This window comes from Balaenoptera musculus, chromosome 11 (assembly GCF_009873245.2).
Source record: "Balaenoptera musculus isolate JJ_BM4_2016_0621 chromosome 11, mBalMus1.pri.v3, whole genome shotgun sequence".
Lineage (NCBI taxonomy): Eukaryota > Metazoa > Chordata > Mammalia > Artiodactyla > Balaenopteridae > Balaenoptera > Balaenoptera musculus.
The window spans coordinates 94,842,843-94,858,542 of NC_045795.1; the positions used below are offsets into that span (position 1 = coordinate 94,842,843).

At 41.2% G+C, this 15,700-nt stretch overlaps 1 protein-coding gene across 5 annotated transcripts in view; it reads left to right on the top strand.

Annotated features, from left to right (window-relative positions):
* Nucleotides 1-15,700, top strand: part of GRM7 (glutamate metabotropic receptor 7) — an 818,647-nt gene that overhangs the window by 514,156 nt on the left and 288,791 nt on the right. For all 5 annotated transcript variants that reach the window (XM_036869668.1, XM_036869667.1, XM_036869664.1 and 2 more), the window contains exon 5: nt 7,937-8,077. In XM_036869668.1, the coding sequence (XP_036725563.1) occupies nt 7,937-8,077 (141 nt within the window). The remainder of the gene's footprint in view (nt 1-7,936; nt 8,078-15,700) is intronic.

Genomic DNA, 15,700 nt, shown 5'->3' on the forward strand with positions numbered 1-15,700 from the left:
TGTCATACCTGGTAGGATTTGTCTTCCTCTTCTTCACCTCCCTTCATCAACATCCCCAAACACTCACATGCAGTTGCTCTTCTTTTTCAGAGTTCTCTTGGTTTTTATATTTTCTCCATATGAATGGTAAAAGCAGCTTGTCTAACTCTAGAAAAAGAAAATCTTAATATTTTCTATTAAGATCACAGAAAACTTACAAATTAGCTTCAAGGGAATGGACAAAAGGGGAATTTTAAAATTCTAATGAAAGACAAAAGTCAACCTAATTAAATGGAAAGATACACTTGTCCTTGGATAGGTATTTTTTTTGTAGCTATTTTAGTGGTGGTAGTCTCTTGTACACATCTTAGAAGTGATTTTGTTTGTGTATACAAAAATAGATGATTTCTCTCAATTTTATATGCTTCCACTTTTCCAACTTTCCTTCCTTTATAGTAGCTTTTTCAAAGATATATTCTTAGTGGCCTGAGATAATCTCTCTTATTTCAGGGGAGTTTGTATATCACTGGAGTTGCAGCCAAGGTGTGTTAAAGAGAGGTGCATTTCTTGGTGGTGGAAAGCTTGGTGTCTGCCAGGACAAGCACACACATCTTACCAACTGGAAAAGAGGTTCAGGTGGAAACTGTCAGAGGTGGTAGTGGTGGGGGAAGGGTGCTGTGAGAGGGAGAGCTCAGGCCACTTGAAGGAACACATGTTCTCCAGCACCTGCTGACGGCTGCCACGTGGGAATGGGGTCTGTGTTTCCAGACCATCTATCGTTAAAGGGAAGCCAGAAATCTGGACTTAGAAAATAAATCTCCTGATTCTCTGGTTAGCTTTTAAAATACTCTGGGGCAAAATAGAGAGGACAAGTCTGTAGGTTAAATATATTCCATAATCCATCAGTGTGTCACATCTGGGAATCAAATGATGTCATTCGGATGGGAGAAAAGCTAGGGGAAAGGATACTAACATGGGATTTTTGACTTGTCATGGTTGTATTTGTTTCCTGGAGCTGCCATAACAAGTGACCACAAACTTAGTGGCTTAAAACAACAGAACTTTATTCTCTTACAGTTCTGGAGGCTAGATGTCTGAAATGAAGGTGTGGACAGGACCGTGATTCCTCTGAAGGCTCTGGGAGAGGATCCTTCCTTGCCTCTTCCAGCTTCAGGTGGCTCCAGGATTCCCTTAGCTTGTGGCTCCATCACTTCAGTCTCTGCTTCCATCTCCACACGGCCTTCTCCACAGCCCCCTCTCCCTGTGGGTCCCTCCTCTGTGTGTCTTTTATAAGTATCCTTGTCATTGGCTTTAGGGCCAACACAGATAATCCAGGATGACCTCATCTTGAGAGCCTTAACTACATTTGCAATATAACTTCTTGTTAGACAGTATCCAAATATTTTCCCAGGAAGGTCATAGTCACAAGTTCAGGAGGTTAGGAAATGGACATATCTTCTGGGGGCCACAATTTAACCCACTACCATGAGTTCTAAAAATAGAAAAGGGAATAAAGCAAATGCTTATTTTCAAAATGTATGGTTCTGATTGACCTTCTCAGCAGGAGGGAACGTGAGTTCCCGGCTGCTTTTCCTCATCAGTGTCTCCATCTTCCCTCCCCACCCCTCCATCCTCTTGTCTCTTCTCCTCTCTTCTACTTCCTTCCTTCTCTTTCCCCCGTCCTTTTCCCCCTCCCCCCTTCTCGCTCTTTCCCTCTCTCTCTGTCCCCATCTGTGTTTTCGCCCCTTCTTTTTATTCATCGATTCATTCATCTATTCTGTTAGTATCGCTTCCCTATGATGTGCCAGGAGCTGTGTTTCTGAATCATGACCACATCCTTCTGGAGTCAGAGGCGGACCAGGTAGAGCTAAGAGCCTCTCCTTTACAGGCGAGTGCATAGGAAGCCTTGGGTCCTCCTTGCCGTGTAGGCTAACGGGGATATTCTAGCCTGCAGTGCATGACTTGTGTGGATAAGGCAGCAGTCAAGGCCACTGGTCACTCTCTTATGCCTCGTGAAGCTCCATTAGTATCTGTCAGTCTCCGTTCACCGTAGCCGAGCAGGGCTCTTGACACTGATAGTTTTCCTTTCATACTACGCACCTGGGAGAGCCTTCTTCCTTCTCAGTTGGAAAGGTCACCTCCCAAACATACCGCTCGGGATGAATTATGTGTCTATTGATTTGCACACTCTTGTCTTGACCACAAATTTCAGGAGGAGTTTAAAGGCAACACCCCAGTTAAAAGAACAAAGAACCAGATAAATGTCGTTTTATAATACTAGCTAAAACCCTGCTCATCATTTCTATGCTGATCTCAGTTTACTTCCAAGATTATAGGAATATTGTTCAACATGGGATATTTGCTTTAGAATCCCCTGGAGATTAATTTCTGAAATTAAAATCATCTGTCCAACAAAAGGAACAATTTAATACTAAGAATGTCATCAGCTCCACATAAAAAAATGATTTTCTCCCTTAAGGTAATTCTTATTCTGTTTTCTATGAACTGAAACCCTAGTCTTTTAAAACTCAGGTTATTTAACTAATAATAAAGGGATGTGTGTCCAGATCACTTTTCTTCAGAGCTCTCACAGAAATGAGAAGAAAGTATTAATTCACTGTGAAACACACAGACACACACCCATACATGCATATATTATTAGAGTTATTGTAAATTCTGCTTCAATCCCTAACTCTCTGTTGCACCTTGGTGACTGTACATCTGGTATTAAATAGCCTCGTCCTTAAAAAAAAAAAAAAGGTAAAATTGTGAGGCTATAGAAACTGTAATGAACTTGGGGAAAAAACAAAAAGACCCAGATCTGACCTTCAGTGGGCCTGACCTCTGTGTTATCAACTCTCCAGATGATTTTGATACCCACCCAACTGTGTGAATCACTGCTCTACATGGGAGCAAACACCAGGGTCTGGAATTAGCCAGACTTGAGCCCAGAATCCTCTCTGAGCCTTAGTTTCTACCTCTAAAGTGTGAATAACTTTAGTACCTACTTACCTACTTCCTAGGGTTTATGTGACACTTAATGAAAAAAATATATATAATGCTTGTTATTTTTCTAATTGTAACTAGTGGTACAACTTTTTACGTAACCAAATGTAAATCTGTCTGACATCAGGATTTGTAACGACTACTTGGGAGACTAACTTATTGATATATTTATTCATTCATTGGATAAACATTTATGCCATTAGTCTATTAGAGTTTTAGTAATGATACTAGATAGCATATACATAGAAGATGGTGCATGTATATGTATTGATTTTGAGGCCAGTTGTCCTGGGATACTTTGAAATGTGAGAATGACTTCGGTATTCCTCAGGCATAGCTATTCCATCTGAACAAATGTCCAGTCTCTGCTCATCGCCACTCCCTATGTTTCCCTTTTTTCATCTCTGTATCTTTTCTCTCCAGGAAGCCCTCTCTGATTCCCTAACACGGTTCTATCCCTGTACCCTTCCTGCATGGAAGCTATCACAGTTGTAATTTTGTATTTATTTAAATGATACTTTTTCAAGTCTGTCTTCCCCACCAGGCTGGTCCTAAATCCCACAAGGGACAGATAGGTTTTAATCCCAAGGTTTGTGAGTGCAGAGAATAGCGCCTGTCACAGGGCGGTGCTCAGTAAATATTTAATGTATGAGTATGTTTATTGAAGAACCAACAATTCATATTTTACTACATCAGGCACAGTGCTGAATGCTTTACACATAATAGTGTGTTTAATCCTTGTAACAAACTGATGAGGTAGGTATTACTATTAACCCCATTTTACAGATGAGGAACCTTGAACTGAATAATGTGCTCAAGTTCATACAGTTCAAACCCACCACTGTGACATCGATGTATAGTTCACCACTACACTACATGGTTTTTCTACTGCCAGAAAAAGTGCAGGTCTCCTATGGGTTGGCAGTTCACATCTCTAGGAAACCACCCAAAAGCCAATGTATGCTATGTTGGCACCTGGCTAAGGGCTCTGAGTTACCCCTCAAGGCCATGGGCCTTCAGAAGAGGTAGTGAAGATGTTACCAAAAGTGGGGTGTGCTACTCTCTGCTCAAAAGCCAGTAAAGAGGCAAGGTTGGTGAACAGGAAAGTTGGCTTTACTCCGGAGGCCAGCAACCGGGGAGAGAGGGCGGACTCGTGTCCAAAGGCCGATCTGCGCACTGACAGTCAGTGGGCAAGAGCTTTTAAAGAGGAGTTTCAGGGGTCACAGCTGGAGGGAGGGGGCTACATGCAGAAACGGCACAGTCAGCTCTGACAGGCATCTTGAAATTGGTCATGTCATGGTCTGATCTGCGTCATCTTGATTGTTTTGAGTACAGTTAATCTTTAGTTCCAGGGTCAATTTGTTCCTACTTTTTTGAGGCCAGTTCTTGGAATGGTGGCAGCTTATGGCCTGGCTACAGTCTGGTCATCATGTAATTAACTTCTTCCACATGGTGGTGGTTTCAGCATCTATAAGACCGCTCAAAGGATATGGCTCAGAATGTTATCTACAGCCCTTGAGGAGGAGCTAAAGGTCCTTGACTTTGCTTAATGACTAAACTATTATTATTTTCTCCTGTTTGACTGCTTTCCTTTGCTTCTGCATTTTCTCACTTCTCTGATTAAACTTATGCTTTGGCTAAAGTTTTTGTACAGACCAAAGGCAGGCAGAGAACATGAAGGGGGAAGGACCACAGTGTCCTGCTCCATTTCAAAGGCACAGGCTATTTAAGGTTACCTTCTTAGAAGCACTAAAACGTTGCACCAGGATGGAAATTCCTGGGCTGGGGAGCCCAGAGTGATAACAGGAGGCAAAGTTGAGGAACACAGCCTTTGAGGCTGCAAAGGAGCCTTGAGAAGCAATGGAGCGAACACGCCAGGAAAACTCACCCGCAGGTCACACAGTGCCCTCCACCTCCCCCCAGCCATCTGCAGGCCACAGGATGCAAGGCAGGGCTCCTGCCATCCTGAACACGGTACTAAGCAGAAGTCTCAACTGCAGAAGCAAAGCGAAGACCCTGTCATCGGAACCAGGGCAAAGATTCGAGGCTGAGAAGGTGACAAGGCTGACATTTAACAAATTGGGCTGGAACGGCTTAAAGCCCAGCTTCAGAAGCGCAGGATTTGCTTCTCAAAATCTGGGCAACAGGAGCATCACCTGGATCTCGTTAAAAACCCAAGATTGGAGAAGTCCAGCTTCTCAAAGCAGGGGCTGCATGCATAGCACCTGGGGCTTGTTAAAAAGGCAGCCTCTCTGGTCCCACCCCAAACCTCCACCCCTTCTGAGATGCCCCGGAAAGTTGGTTGCGGGTTCCTTGGGGGAGTGAAAGCTGAATTCAGCCTACAAGTGAGTCCCTGCTGTGAGGAGGCGAAGGAGGAGAAGGAAGCCGGGAGTGAACTGGATGTGTGAGTAAAAGGACGGAGGTTCAGACCAGAAAAGCCTGTTGCTCATCCGCCTCCTGTTATGGTGCAGGCTTTGCAGAAATCTGCTGGTTCTCCCTTAGAACAGAGGGAGGTGCCTGCTGCCTTCTCTGCCTGCCACCGTGCTAGCTAGCTGCACCCTAGTCCTTCCTTCACCAGCGTGTTTTTGCATTTCCAGCAGACACAGGCTGAAGAGAGAGGTGTTTTGAAGTGATGGACTTTTTCAGTGATGACGTTTCCTGTAAAGCTGTTTTCTTCTGAGCTGGGGAACATATGTATCGGTGCTACCATCTGAGCCATTTTAGTAGCCCCTATTCGGAGTCTGGTTTGAGCTTCAGACCTGTGGCATGTGGCCAAAGAGTTTATTTCTATTGTGTTCTCTGGAGGCTGCTTCTTCCTTAGGAGTGTGCTGTTCGGGTGTCTCACAAAGCGGGGCTTAGGGTGCCGTGCTAATGCAGGAGTGCTTCAGTTGTCTGTGGCTGCAGGAAAAACCACCTCAAGTGTTAGTGGTTTAAAAGATGAATCGCCACAGTTCTGCAATCGGGGTGGTCTCAGCCGAGTGGTTCTACTGCAGTCAGCTGGACGGCTGCAAAGTCCACAAAGGCTCTACTGAGAGCGCTGGGGTCTGGCTGGGCTCTTCTCTCTCCGCATGATGTCACGTACCCCCCAGCCACTCGTGTTAGAGTGGGCTAGCTGGATTCCAAGGGGAGTCTGCCAAGGACAAGGCACAGTGAGTAAAGGGTTTTCCGGCCTCCGCTTGCATCGCACCTGCCAATGTCCCGTGAACAAAGAGGCAGGCTGCGCAAGAGGGGACCACACAAGGGGGTGAAGCCCAGGAAGCATGGTCCATCAGGGGCCATCAGTGTCACAGTCTACCACTGTTGCCTTTTTTTTTTTTTTTTCTCCTTGCGGGGGTTTGGCGGGGGGATAGACGGAGAGAAAAGTGGAAGTTAACTAGTTACCATTGTGCGTGTGTGTATGTATGTACATGACCAAGCACATACATGTAGCGTTCCTGGAAACTCTGGGGGACTCTGTCTTTCCCCCAAAGATTCCCCTTTATTTGGTAATTGTTCTTTCACTGAACAGTCATCTGGAGGCAGGGTTATGGGAAAACAGTGAGGTGGGAGGGGTCTTCCAGCCAGACAGATGGATCGATCAGTGTTGATATCAGAGTGAGTCAGATGCTACAGCTCCATTACTCTCAAGTCAGCGAAGGCAGCGCGTATAAAAGGACAGTTTCCTGGATACCGGGTCAAGAATCATGTTCTCACAACACCCTAGAAAATAACTAAAAGATGTAGACTATTCTTTTTATTTTCTCTAAAATATAATCTCCTGTATAGGTTTCTTTTTCCTTTCTTTTTTTTTTTTTTCTTTGTCTCATTTACTTATTTCAAGTTTTCCACTTACAGTAGGGTTACTACTGTATGTTGGGCCATGAATGTAGTGGTGAATAAAATTAAACTGACGTGCCCCTCTTGTGAAGTTTAGAGTTGAGAGCTGTTTTTTTCTTGTGGCCTTAAATAAGAGTAACTGAGTAATTTACATAATGTGAATGTAAGTGCATCTACTCCTATGGTTCTTGACCTTAAACTCCGTGAGTTTCCAAAGTCTTCCCACTGCCACAAGCAAGATGCCATAAGGAAAACAGGTGGTATCATCTTACAGGTAAATGAAAGGAAGATAAGACAGTTCCAGCATGTACTTGCTCATGTTTCCCTGACTTAGCGAGATTAGTGGAGCTGGGATTCAAGGCCAGCCCTTGTGATACTGAATCCAATCTGATTCTCACAGGACCACTGGCCCACTTAAAGCTGCACCATGCTAAAGAGGTAGCTAGAGATTTCCTGGGGACTTGTTCTCTCGAGTCTGCTCATCTAACACTCTTTAGAAACAGCATTACACTTATGTTGGGGTCAGTTTACCTATGGCCTCTTCAAAAACTTCCATTTTGACTGGAAAGTCAGTTCCATAATGGGTCCTTACTAAATGCAAGAGGGTTCTTAGAATGATAATCACAGGTCAGTAACTCACATGCTTAGGGATGCAGAATATGGCATAATGGTTGACCTTGGGCACTTTATTATGTCTTCTAAGATTCTCTTTTTTCATTGGCAAAATGGAAACGATAGCAACTACCACATAGGCTGTTGAGATGAATGAAAGAATCTACGTAAAGCAGAGAGTCTGGTCCATAGTAAGCACTGAAATGATCACTTATTATCTTGGTGATGATGAAAACCTAGCCTACTCACTAGAGATACAAGGGATGCTGTGATCACTGGGTCACTGCTAAGGTGTCTAATGCAGATTTCGTTGTGAAAGGTCATTTGTAGGCCACACATCTGCCTGACAGATTGAACTAGGAGTTAGCATTAGTATTTTTTTCCTCACTTTTTTTTTTTGATTGACACAAAAGAGCAAGCATCCAGTCTACTAAAACGAAGAAAACCCATCATTGGTATTTTTATTTCCAAATGTCCCAGCAGTGCCCCGCAAGCAATAACCTTTTCATTTAACTCTGTTTAGGGTTTGATGCCTATTTTACATCCCGCACACTTGAAAACAACAGAAGAAACGTATGGTTTGCCGAATACTGGGAGGAAAACTTCAACTGCAAGTTGACAATTAGTGGGTCAAAGAAAGAAGACACAGATCGCAAATGCACAGGTAATTTCATTCTCATTGTTCTTCTCCTGTTACTCTACGTGGCCAGCATTGTAATGTCTGCAGAGCTGACAGAAGGAAGCTTGGCTGGAGACAAATTGAAAAAGTAAATCGAATTTTACTAGATTGTTCAGAAAATGGCACAGGAGCATAAGTCTTGAGGGACCAGAGCAGTACAGACAAGAACGTATTCTTCTCTGCCTGTGCATCTAGCAGTAATTGACATTTTCATTGATTCTTTGAATGCAAAAGAGGTCATGTTGCCTTGAATGCTCTCGCTGATAAATATTAGTTCATGTTGTAGCCAGGAGTATAAAGTCATTTTCACATAGACCAAAATCTCTTACAGATTCCATACCAGCATCAGATTTAACTATCAGCAGAGAAATGACAAAAAATGCGAAAACAATATATTTGATTAAGGAAAGAAAGTACTTGGGGTTAGAGTAATGAGAATTCCAATGGATTTTCATAATGTCCAAATTAACGTCACCTGCTATTTAAAATATGCTTTAAGATACTCACTAAGCCTCGTATGTAACCTTGCATAAATATTCCAAATAAAAAACACGAGCGTGTTTGCCATGTATGTACGTGTGTGTATATATATATGTATATGTGTGTGTGTGTGTGTGTGTGTATATATATATATATATATGATATGCATATATATACACACATATATATAGTGGGTTGGCCAAAAAGTTCGTTCTGGCTTTTCTGTAACATCTTGTGGAAAAACCCGAACGAACTTTTTGGCCAACCCTGTGTGGGTGTAGGTGTGTGTGTGCATGTGTGTATACACACACATATATATGCAGTAATCAGAAGGCAAAATCACATGTTTATTCATTGGTTGATTCACAAATATATATTGAGCGACTCCTTTCTGCTAAGCACTGTGCTAGGTACTGCTGATCTGATGGTGAGCAAACCAGGTAATGACACTGCTTTCACGCTGCTTAGAGCGTAGTGAGAGAAGATCAACGTTATTCCAGTGACCTTGCTATGAATACATAATTATAAATTGCAATAAATGTTCTGAGTGAGGCAACGGCGTATAATGAAGGAATTTTACTCATATTAAAGGCAGAAGCTCTCTCAAAAGATGAGTAGACATTGGCTGGTTAGGGATGGGGAAGAACAGATTGGAGAATTTCTGATGGAGGAAGAGCATGGCACAGGGCTCGAAGCAGGAAAAATGATAGTACCTCTTAGGATGTGAAACGCAAAAAAACATGAAGTACAGTGAATAGGATGAATGTGTGAGCCGAGGCTGCAAGTATAGAGATACGGACAAGGAATAAGCCATGCTGGGATGTATGTGGATTTTGGTCTTTATCCTGTGGATACTGGAAATTGTGGGAGGTCTTACACAAGGGTGTGATGTGTTCTACCATCACCTAGCCCTCTATTAATTAGCATTCCCCAATTTTATACTTCAGTAGCCTTCAACATTTGTAATGATGACCTTGAGGTACCACAAACCCTAAAATGTCTTTAGTATGATCAAGAAAGAGACATTCATATTGTATACGCTTGTGTAGTTTTTCTCTGCAATGTGGGTCTTCGAATATTGACCATTCAGATACTGTAGATTCACCCATTCAGTAAACATCTATTAATGAAGAATAATGCATGTAGAGCATGGTACTAAAACACCACAAATGGTGCAAGGATGCTGAAGTTTAGGCCTTTTCCTCAAGGAGTTTTTCTTTTTGTGAAAAAGGAGAGATAAGATATAAACAGAGACATGAGTAACAATAATGATACAAAATCAATATGATGCACAATTGGATGCATAACTCAGTTAACTAGAATATCAGATTAACCACATTCTCTAGCCCATAGTGTATAACAACAGTGTTTTCAATAATAGGATCCTTATAATGTTGGGGGAAAATTAATTCAATGTTGACTAGACCTAGGTGACACAAAGCTTTCAAGTAGAAATCGAAAAATTAGCTTGACATCTGGATAATTTGTCTATATGACGGGGACATCCAAACATACTAGAAGTACCTCAGTGATTGATGACAGTTTTTTGGTTCTTTCTGACATTTGATGTTTTGTAGAGTCTGAAAGGTGGAATGAATTGTCTGACGGCCATTAGGATCGTTCCGTCTAAGGCTCATCTGCAGTCTTTGTATACACTCTAACCAGGCTGTTTTACCTGTAGTCACATTTTAGTGCTGATTATCAAGAATTTAGGTTTATAAAAACATATAAGCTCATTATCCAAACCACTACCTTCAAAAAATGGAAACAGAAGTGTTTATGTTTTCATATCATGCTTCCTCCACGTGAAAAACCTATGATCACACTTGGTAAATTAGCTGTGGCCCCTCTTCCTTTCCTTACTTACCACTTCCCTTGTGGTAAGAGGTGCCATACTGAGTGGAGGCCGATATTACTACTATCGTTGTGTCTTTTTGTTCTTCCTGTTATTGGATATAAGAACGTGGGTGGTCTGTGTTTGTTATTCTTTCCCATACTTTCTCTTTTCCAAATTCAACTAAACCTGTATTTGCTTTGGAAGTATTTCCAAAATACTATTTTAAAAATCTTGACATTTAGGTGTACCTCAACTTGGAAGTGGAAAAATGGGAGAAAAGACATAATGAGATTTGCTAGACCACAGGGAAAGAAAAAATGGAGAGAAATGACATATTAAACTGTGTTAATGAGAATACTTGCAGTGAGAAGTTGTTTTAATGAAAGAGAAGAATGGATGAGAGAAGAAAGCCATTGATAGGCTTAAGGGTGTGGGTGATGTAAGGGAAAGCTTGATACCCAGATTTTGAAACACTAAAAGAATGGGCACATTGGAAAGAAGCAACCAAATGAGGAGGTAGGCTGAGTAGTCTGGCATTGCCGATCGTGGAGTCTGGCATTGCAGAGAGTGCAGTTAGTAGGTGTTTTGATCTCAGGGCTTCAGAAAACAGCCCACTTCACAGATCTCTCTCTGTGACTGGTCTCTGCTAAAGAACAAGAAAGTCTTAAAATATTCATTCCTAGGATTTGGACACAAACTAAAATGCAGATTTTTTTTTTCTGGGATATATAGCCTCTTCAGCCATCATGAGCTACTTACTATATATTAGCTCCAAGTAGTCTTGGATCATTCAAGATTCGAGATCAAGATCATTGAATCAATCATCTGGTCAGACAAGTTTTGAAGATGAGTTGTGGGACCCATAGCTATTTGGAGAGAGCAAATTCCTGGTGTCAGGGGAAAACAGTGAGTTCTAAAAACCCAAGATGGTAAAAAAGTCATGAAAGGAAGAATAATTGTCAAACAAAAATTATTATTAAACATGAAATAAACTGCATATGCTTTATAGTTTAACATTGGGCTACATGTGCATGGATTCTTACCTGAACAACCATGGAATCCTTATTCCTATGAATTATCCGTATGCATTTAAAGTCTCCTTCAAACAAGGAAAGCTACCACGTACTTCAGTATTTTAAGAACATCCCAACTTTCCTTGATACCCAATTCCAAGGTCTCTCAACCTTGAGAGCTAGACATTCTTCATCCTACTTTCCCTGGTGGTTTATATAAATTGTCATTGATATAAATAAATTAAGACTCTCCAGGGACCCATCCTGCTCATGGGTTATCTTGGCTGCCATCCTCCAAGGAGTCACGTAGTTGAGCAAGTTTATTGGTGGTGTAAGTTTTCACAGAAAACACAAACTCTATCTGAAAGGTACTAATGCCATTCACGCTACTTCATGGTAGAGCTACATTTTCTCATGGAGATAGTGGTAACTACACACACATTAAAGTAAGCTTTTTTAGATAGCTCATCGTAGATTATTTGTTGCTTATGGGAAGAAAAATCAGACGTGATTTTTCTTTCAGGTTGAATTTATGCTCCCCCACCCTCCCCACCCCACTGGGTAAGTGTGTTTACCCTTAACACTTGCCAGTAGATTGCTGACACAGAGACCAGTTTAGCATATGATCTCTTTGGGAATAATATGTTTCTGTGGAGCTACCAAGGTCAAGAGAAGAAGGAAAATAAATAGGTGAAGTTATGTCTCTGCAAAAGAGATTGAGGCCATCTTGGTGTCAGGAAAATACTCTGCCAAAGTGTGTGCGAAACCAGAGGTTTTGGCATGAAAGAGTACTAGCATTGTGTTCCAGGGCTATCTCTGAATATCCCTGTGAAAGACTGGAAAACAGTATTTAACCTCTCAAAGCCTTTCCTCATCTTTGAAATGGGAATAATAAAAGTTTAATTGCATCCAAAGTTGTTGTGGGAATTAAATGAGAGCCCTCAAGAAGAGGATCTAGAGGCTCTTTGGTGGGGCTAAGGGCGGACTCTGGGAGGGCTCACGCTAAGGAGTACTTTCCAGAACTTCTGCTGCCAGTGTCCTTGTCCCCACCATGAGCCACAGCCACCACCCCTAGTCTCTCTGCAGGGGACTAGCAGCCGTGTGGCTGACAGGGTATTGGTGCTCTGGCCAGGTGTCAGGCCTGAGCATCTGAGGTGGGAGAGCCGAGTTCAGGACATTGGTCCACCGGAGACCTCCCAGCTCCAAGTAATAGCAAATGGCAAAAGCTCTCCCAGAGATCTCTATCTCAACGCTAAGACCCAGTTCCACTCAACGAACAGCAAGCTACAGTACTGGACACCCCATGCCAAACAACTAGCAAGACAGGAACACAACCCCACCCAGTAGCAGAGAGGCTGCCTAAAATCATAATAAGGTCACAGACACCTCAAAACACACCACCAGACGTGGTCCTGCCCACCAGAAAGACAAGATCCAGACTCATCCACCAGAAAACAGGTACCAGTCTCCTCGAACAAGAAGCCTACACAACCCACTGAACCAACCTTAGCCGCTGGGGTCAGACACCAAAAACAAAGGGAACTACGAACCTGCAGCCTGCGAAAAGGGGACCCCAAACACAGTAAATTAAGCAAAATGAGAAGAGAGAGAAATACTCAGCAGATGATGGAGCAAGGTAAAAACCCACCAGACCAAGCAAATGAAGAGGAAATAGGCAGTCTACCTGAAAAAGAATTCAGAGTAATGATAGTAAAGATGATCCAAAATCTTGGAAATAGAGTGGAGAAAATACAAGAAACATTTAACAAGGACTTCGACGAACTAAGGATCAAACAAACAATGATGAACAACACAAGAAATGAAATTAAAAATTCTCTAGAAGGAATCAATAGCAGAATAACTGAGGCAGAAAAACGGATAGGTGACCTGGAAGATAAAATAGTGGAAATAACTACCGCAGAGCAGAATAAAGAAAAAAGAATGAAAAGAATTGAGGACAGTCTCAGAGACCTCTGGGACAACATTAAATGCACCAACGTTCGAATTATAGGGGTCCCAGAAGAAGAAGAGAAAAAGAAAGGGACTGAGAAAATATTTGAAGAGATTATAGTTGAAAACTTCCCTAATATGGGAAAGGAAATAGTCAATCAATTCCAGGAAGCGCAGAGAGTCCCATACAGGATAAATCCAAGGAGAAACACGCCAAGAAACATATTAATCAAACTATCAAAAATTAAATACAAAGAAAAAATATTGAAAGCAGCAAGGAAAAACCAACAAATAACATACAAGGGAATCCCCATAAGGTTAACAGCTGAGCTTTCAGCAGAAACTCTGTAAGCCAAAAGGGAGTGGCAAGACATATTTAAAGTGACGAAAGGGAAAAACCTACAACCAAGATAACTCTACCCAGGAAGGATCTCATTCAGATTCGACAGAGAAATTAAAACCTTTATAGACAAGCAAAAGCTAAGAGAATTTAGCACCACCAAACCAGATTTTCAAAAAATACTAAAAGAACTTCTCTAGGCAGGAAACAGAAGAGAAGGAAAAGACGTTCAATAACAAACCCAAAACAATTAAGAAAATGGTAATAGGAACATGCATATCGATAATTACCTTAAATGTAAATGTTTTAAATGCTCCCACCAAAAGACAGACTGGCTGAATGGATACAAAAACAACACCTGTATATATGCTGTCTCCAAGAGACCCACTTCAAACCTAGGGACACATACAGACTGAAAGTGAGGGGATGGGAAAAGATATTCCATGCAAATGGAAATCAAAAGGAAGCTGGAGTAGTAATTCTCATATCAGACAAAATAGACTTTAAAATAAAGACTATTACAAGAGACAAAAAAGGACACTACCTAATGATCAAGGGATCAATCCAAGAAGAAGATATTACAATTGTAAATATTTATGCACCCAACGTAGAAGCACATCAATACATAAGGCAAATGTAAACAGCCATAAAAGGGGAAATCGACAGTAACACAATCGTAGTAGGGGACTTTAACACCCCACTTTCACCAATAGACAGTTCAACAAAATGAAAATAAGGAAACACAAGCTTTAAATGATATATTAAACAGCATGGACTTAATTGATATTTAAAGGACATTCCATCTAAAAACAACAGAATACACTTTCCTCTCAAGTGCTCATGGAACATTCTCCAGGATAGATCATATCTTGGGTCACAAATCAAGCCTTAGTAAATTTAAGAAAATTGAAATCGTATCAAGTATCTTTTCTGACTACAACACTTTGAGACTAGATATCAATTACAGGAAAAAAATCTGTAAAAATTGCAAACACATGGAGGCTAAACACTATGATACTAAATAACCAAGAGATCACTGAAGAAATCAAAGAGGAAATCAAAAAATACCTAGAAACAAATGACAATGAAAACATGATGACCCACAACCTATGGTATGCAGCAAAAGCAGTTCTAAGAGGGAAGTTTATAGCAATACAATACTACCTCAAGAAACAAGAAACAGCTCAAATAAACAACCTAACCTTACACCTAAAGCAATTAGAAAAAGAAGAACAAAAAAACCCCAAAGTTAGCAGAAGGAAAGAAATCATAAAGATCAGATCAGAAATAAATGAAAAAGAAATAAAGGAAACAGTAGCAAAAATCAATAAAACTATAAGCTGGTTCTTTCAGAAGATAAACAAAGCTGATAAACCATTAGTCAGACTCATCAAGAAAAAAGGAAAAAAAAAAAAAGAAAAAAGGGAGAAGACTCAACTCAATAGAATTAGAAATGGAAGAGGAGAAGTAACAACTGACACTGCAGAAAGACAAAGGATCATGAGAGATTACTACAAGCAACTATATGCCAATAAAGTGGACAACCTGGCAGAAATGGGCAATTCATAGAAAAGCACAACCTTCCGAAACTGAACCAGGAAGAAATAGAAAATATAAAGAGACCAATCACAAGCACTGAGATTGAAACTGTGATTAAAAATCTTCCAACAAACAAAAGCCCAGGACCAGATGGCTTCACAGGCAAATTCTATCAAACATTTAGAGAAGGGCTAACACCTATCCTTCTCAAACTCTTCCAAAATATAGCAGAGGGAGGAACACTCCCCAACTCATTCTGTGAGCCCACCATCACCCTGATACCAAAACCAGACAAAGATGTCACAGAAAAAGAAAACTACCGGCCAGTATCACTGATGAACACAGATGTAAAAATCCTCAACAAACTACTAGCAAACAGGATCCAGTAGCACATTAAAAGGATCATACACCATGATCAAGTGGGGTTTACCCCAAGAATGCAAGAATTC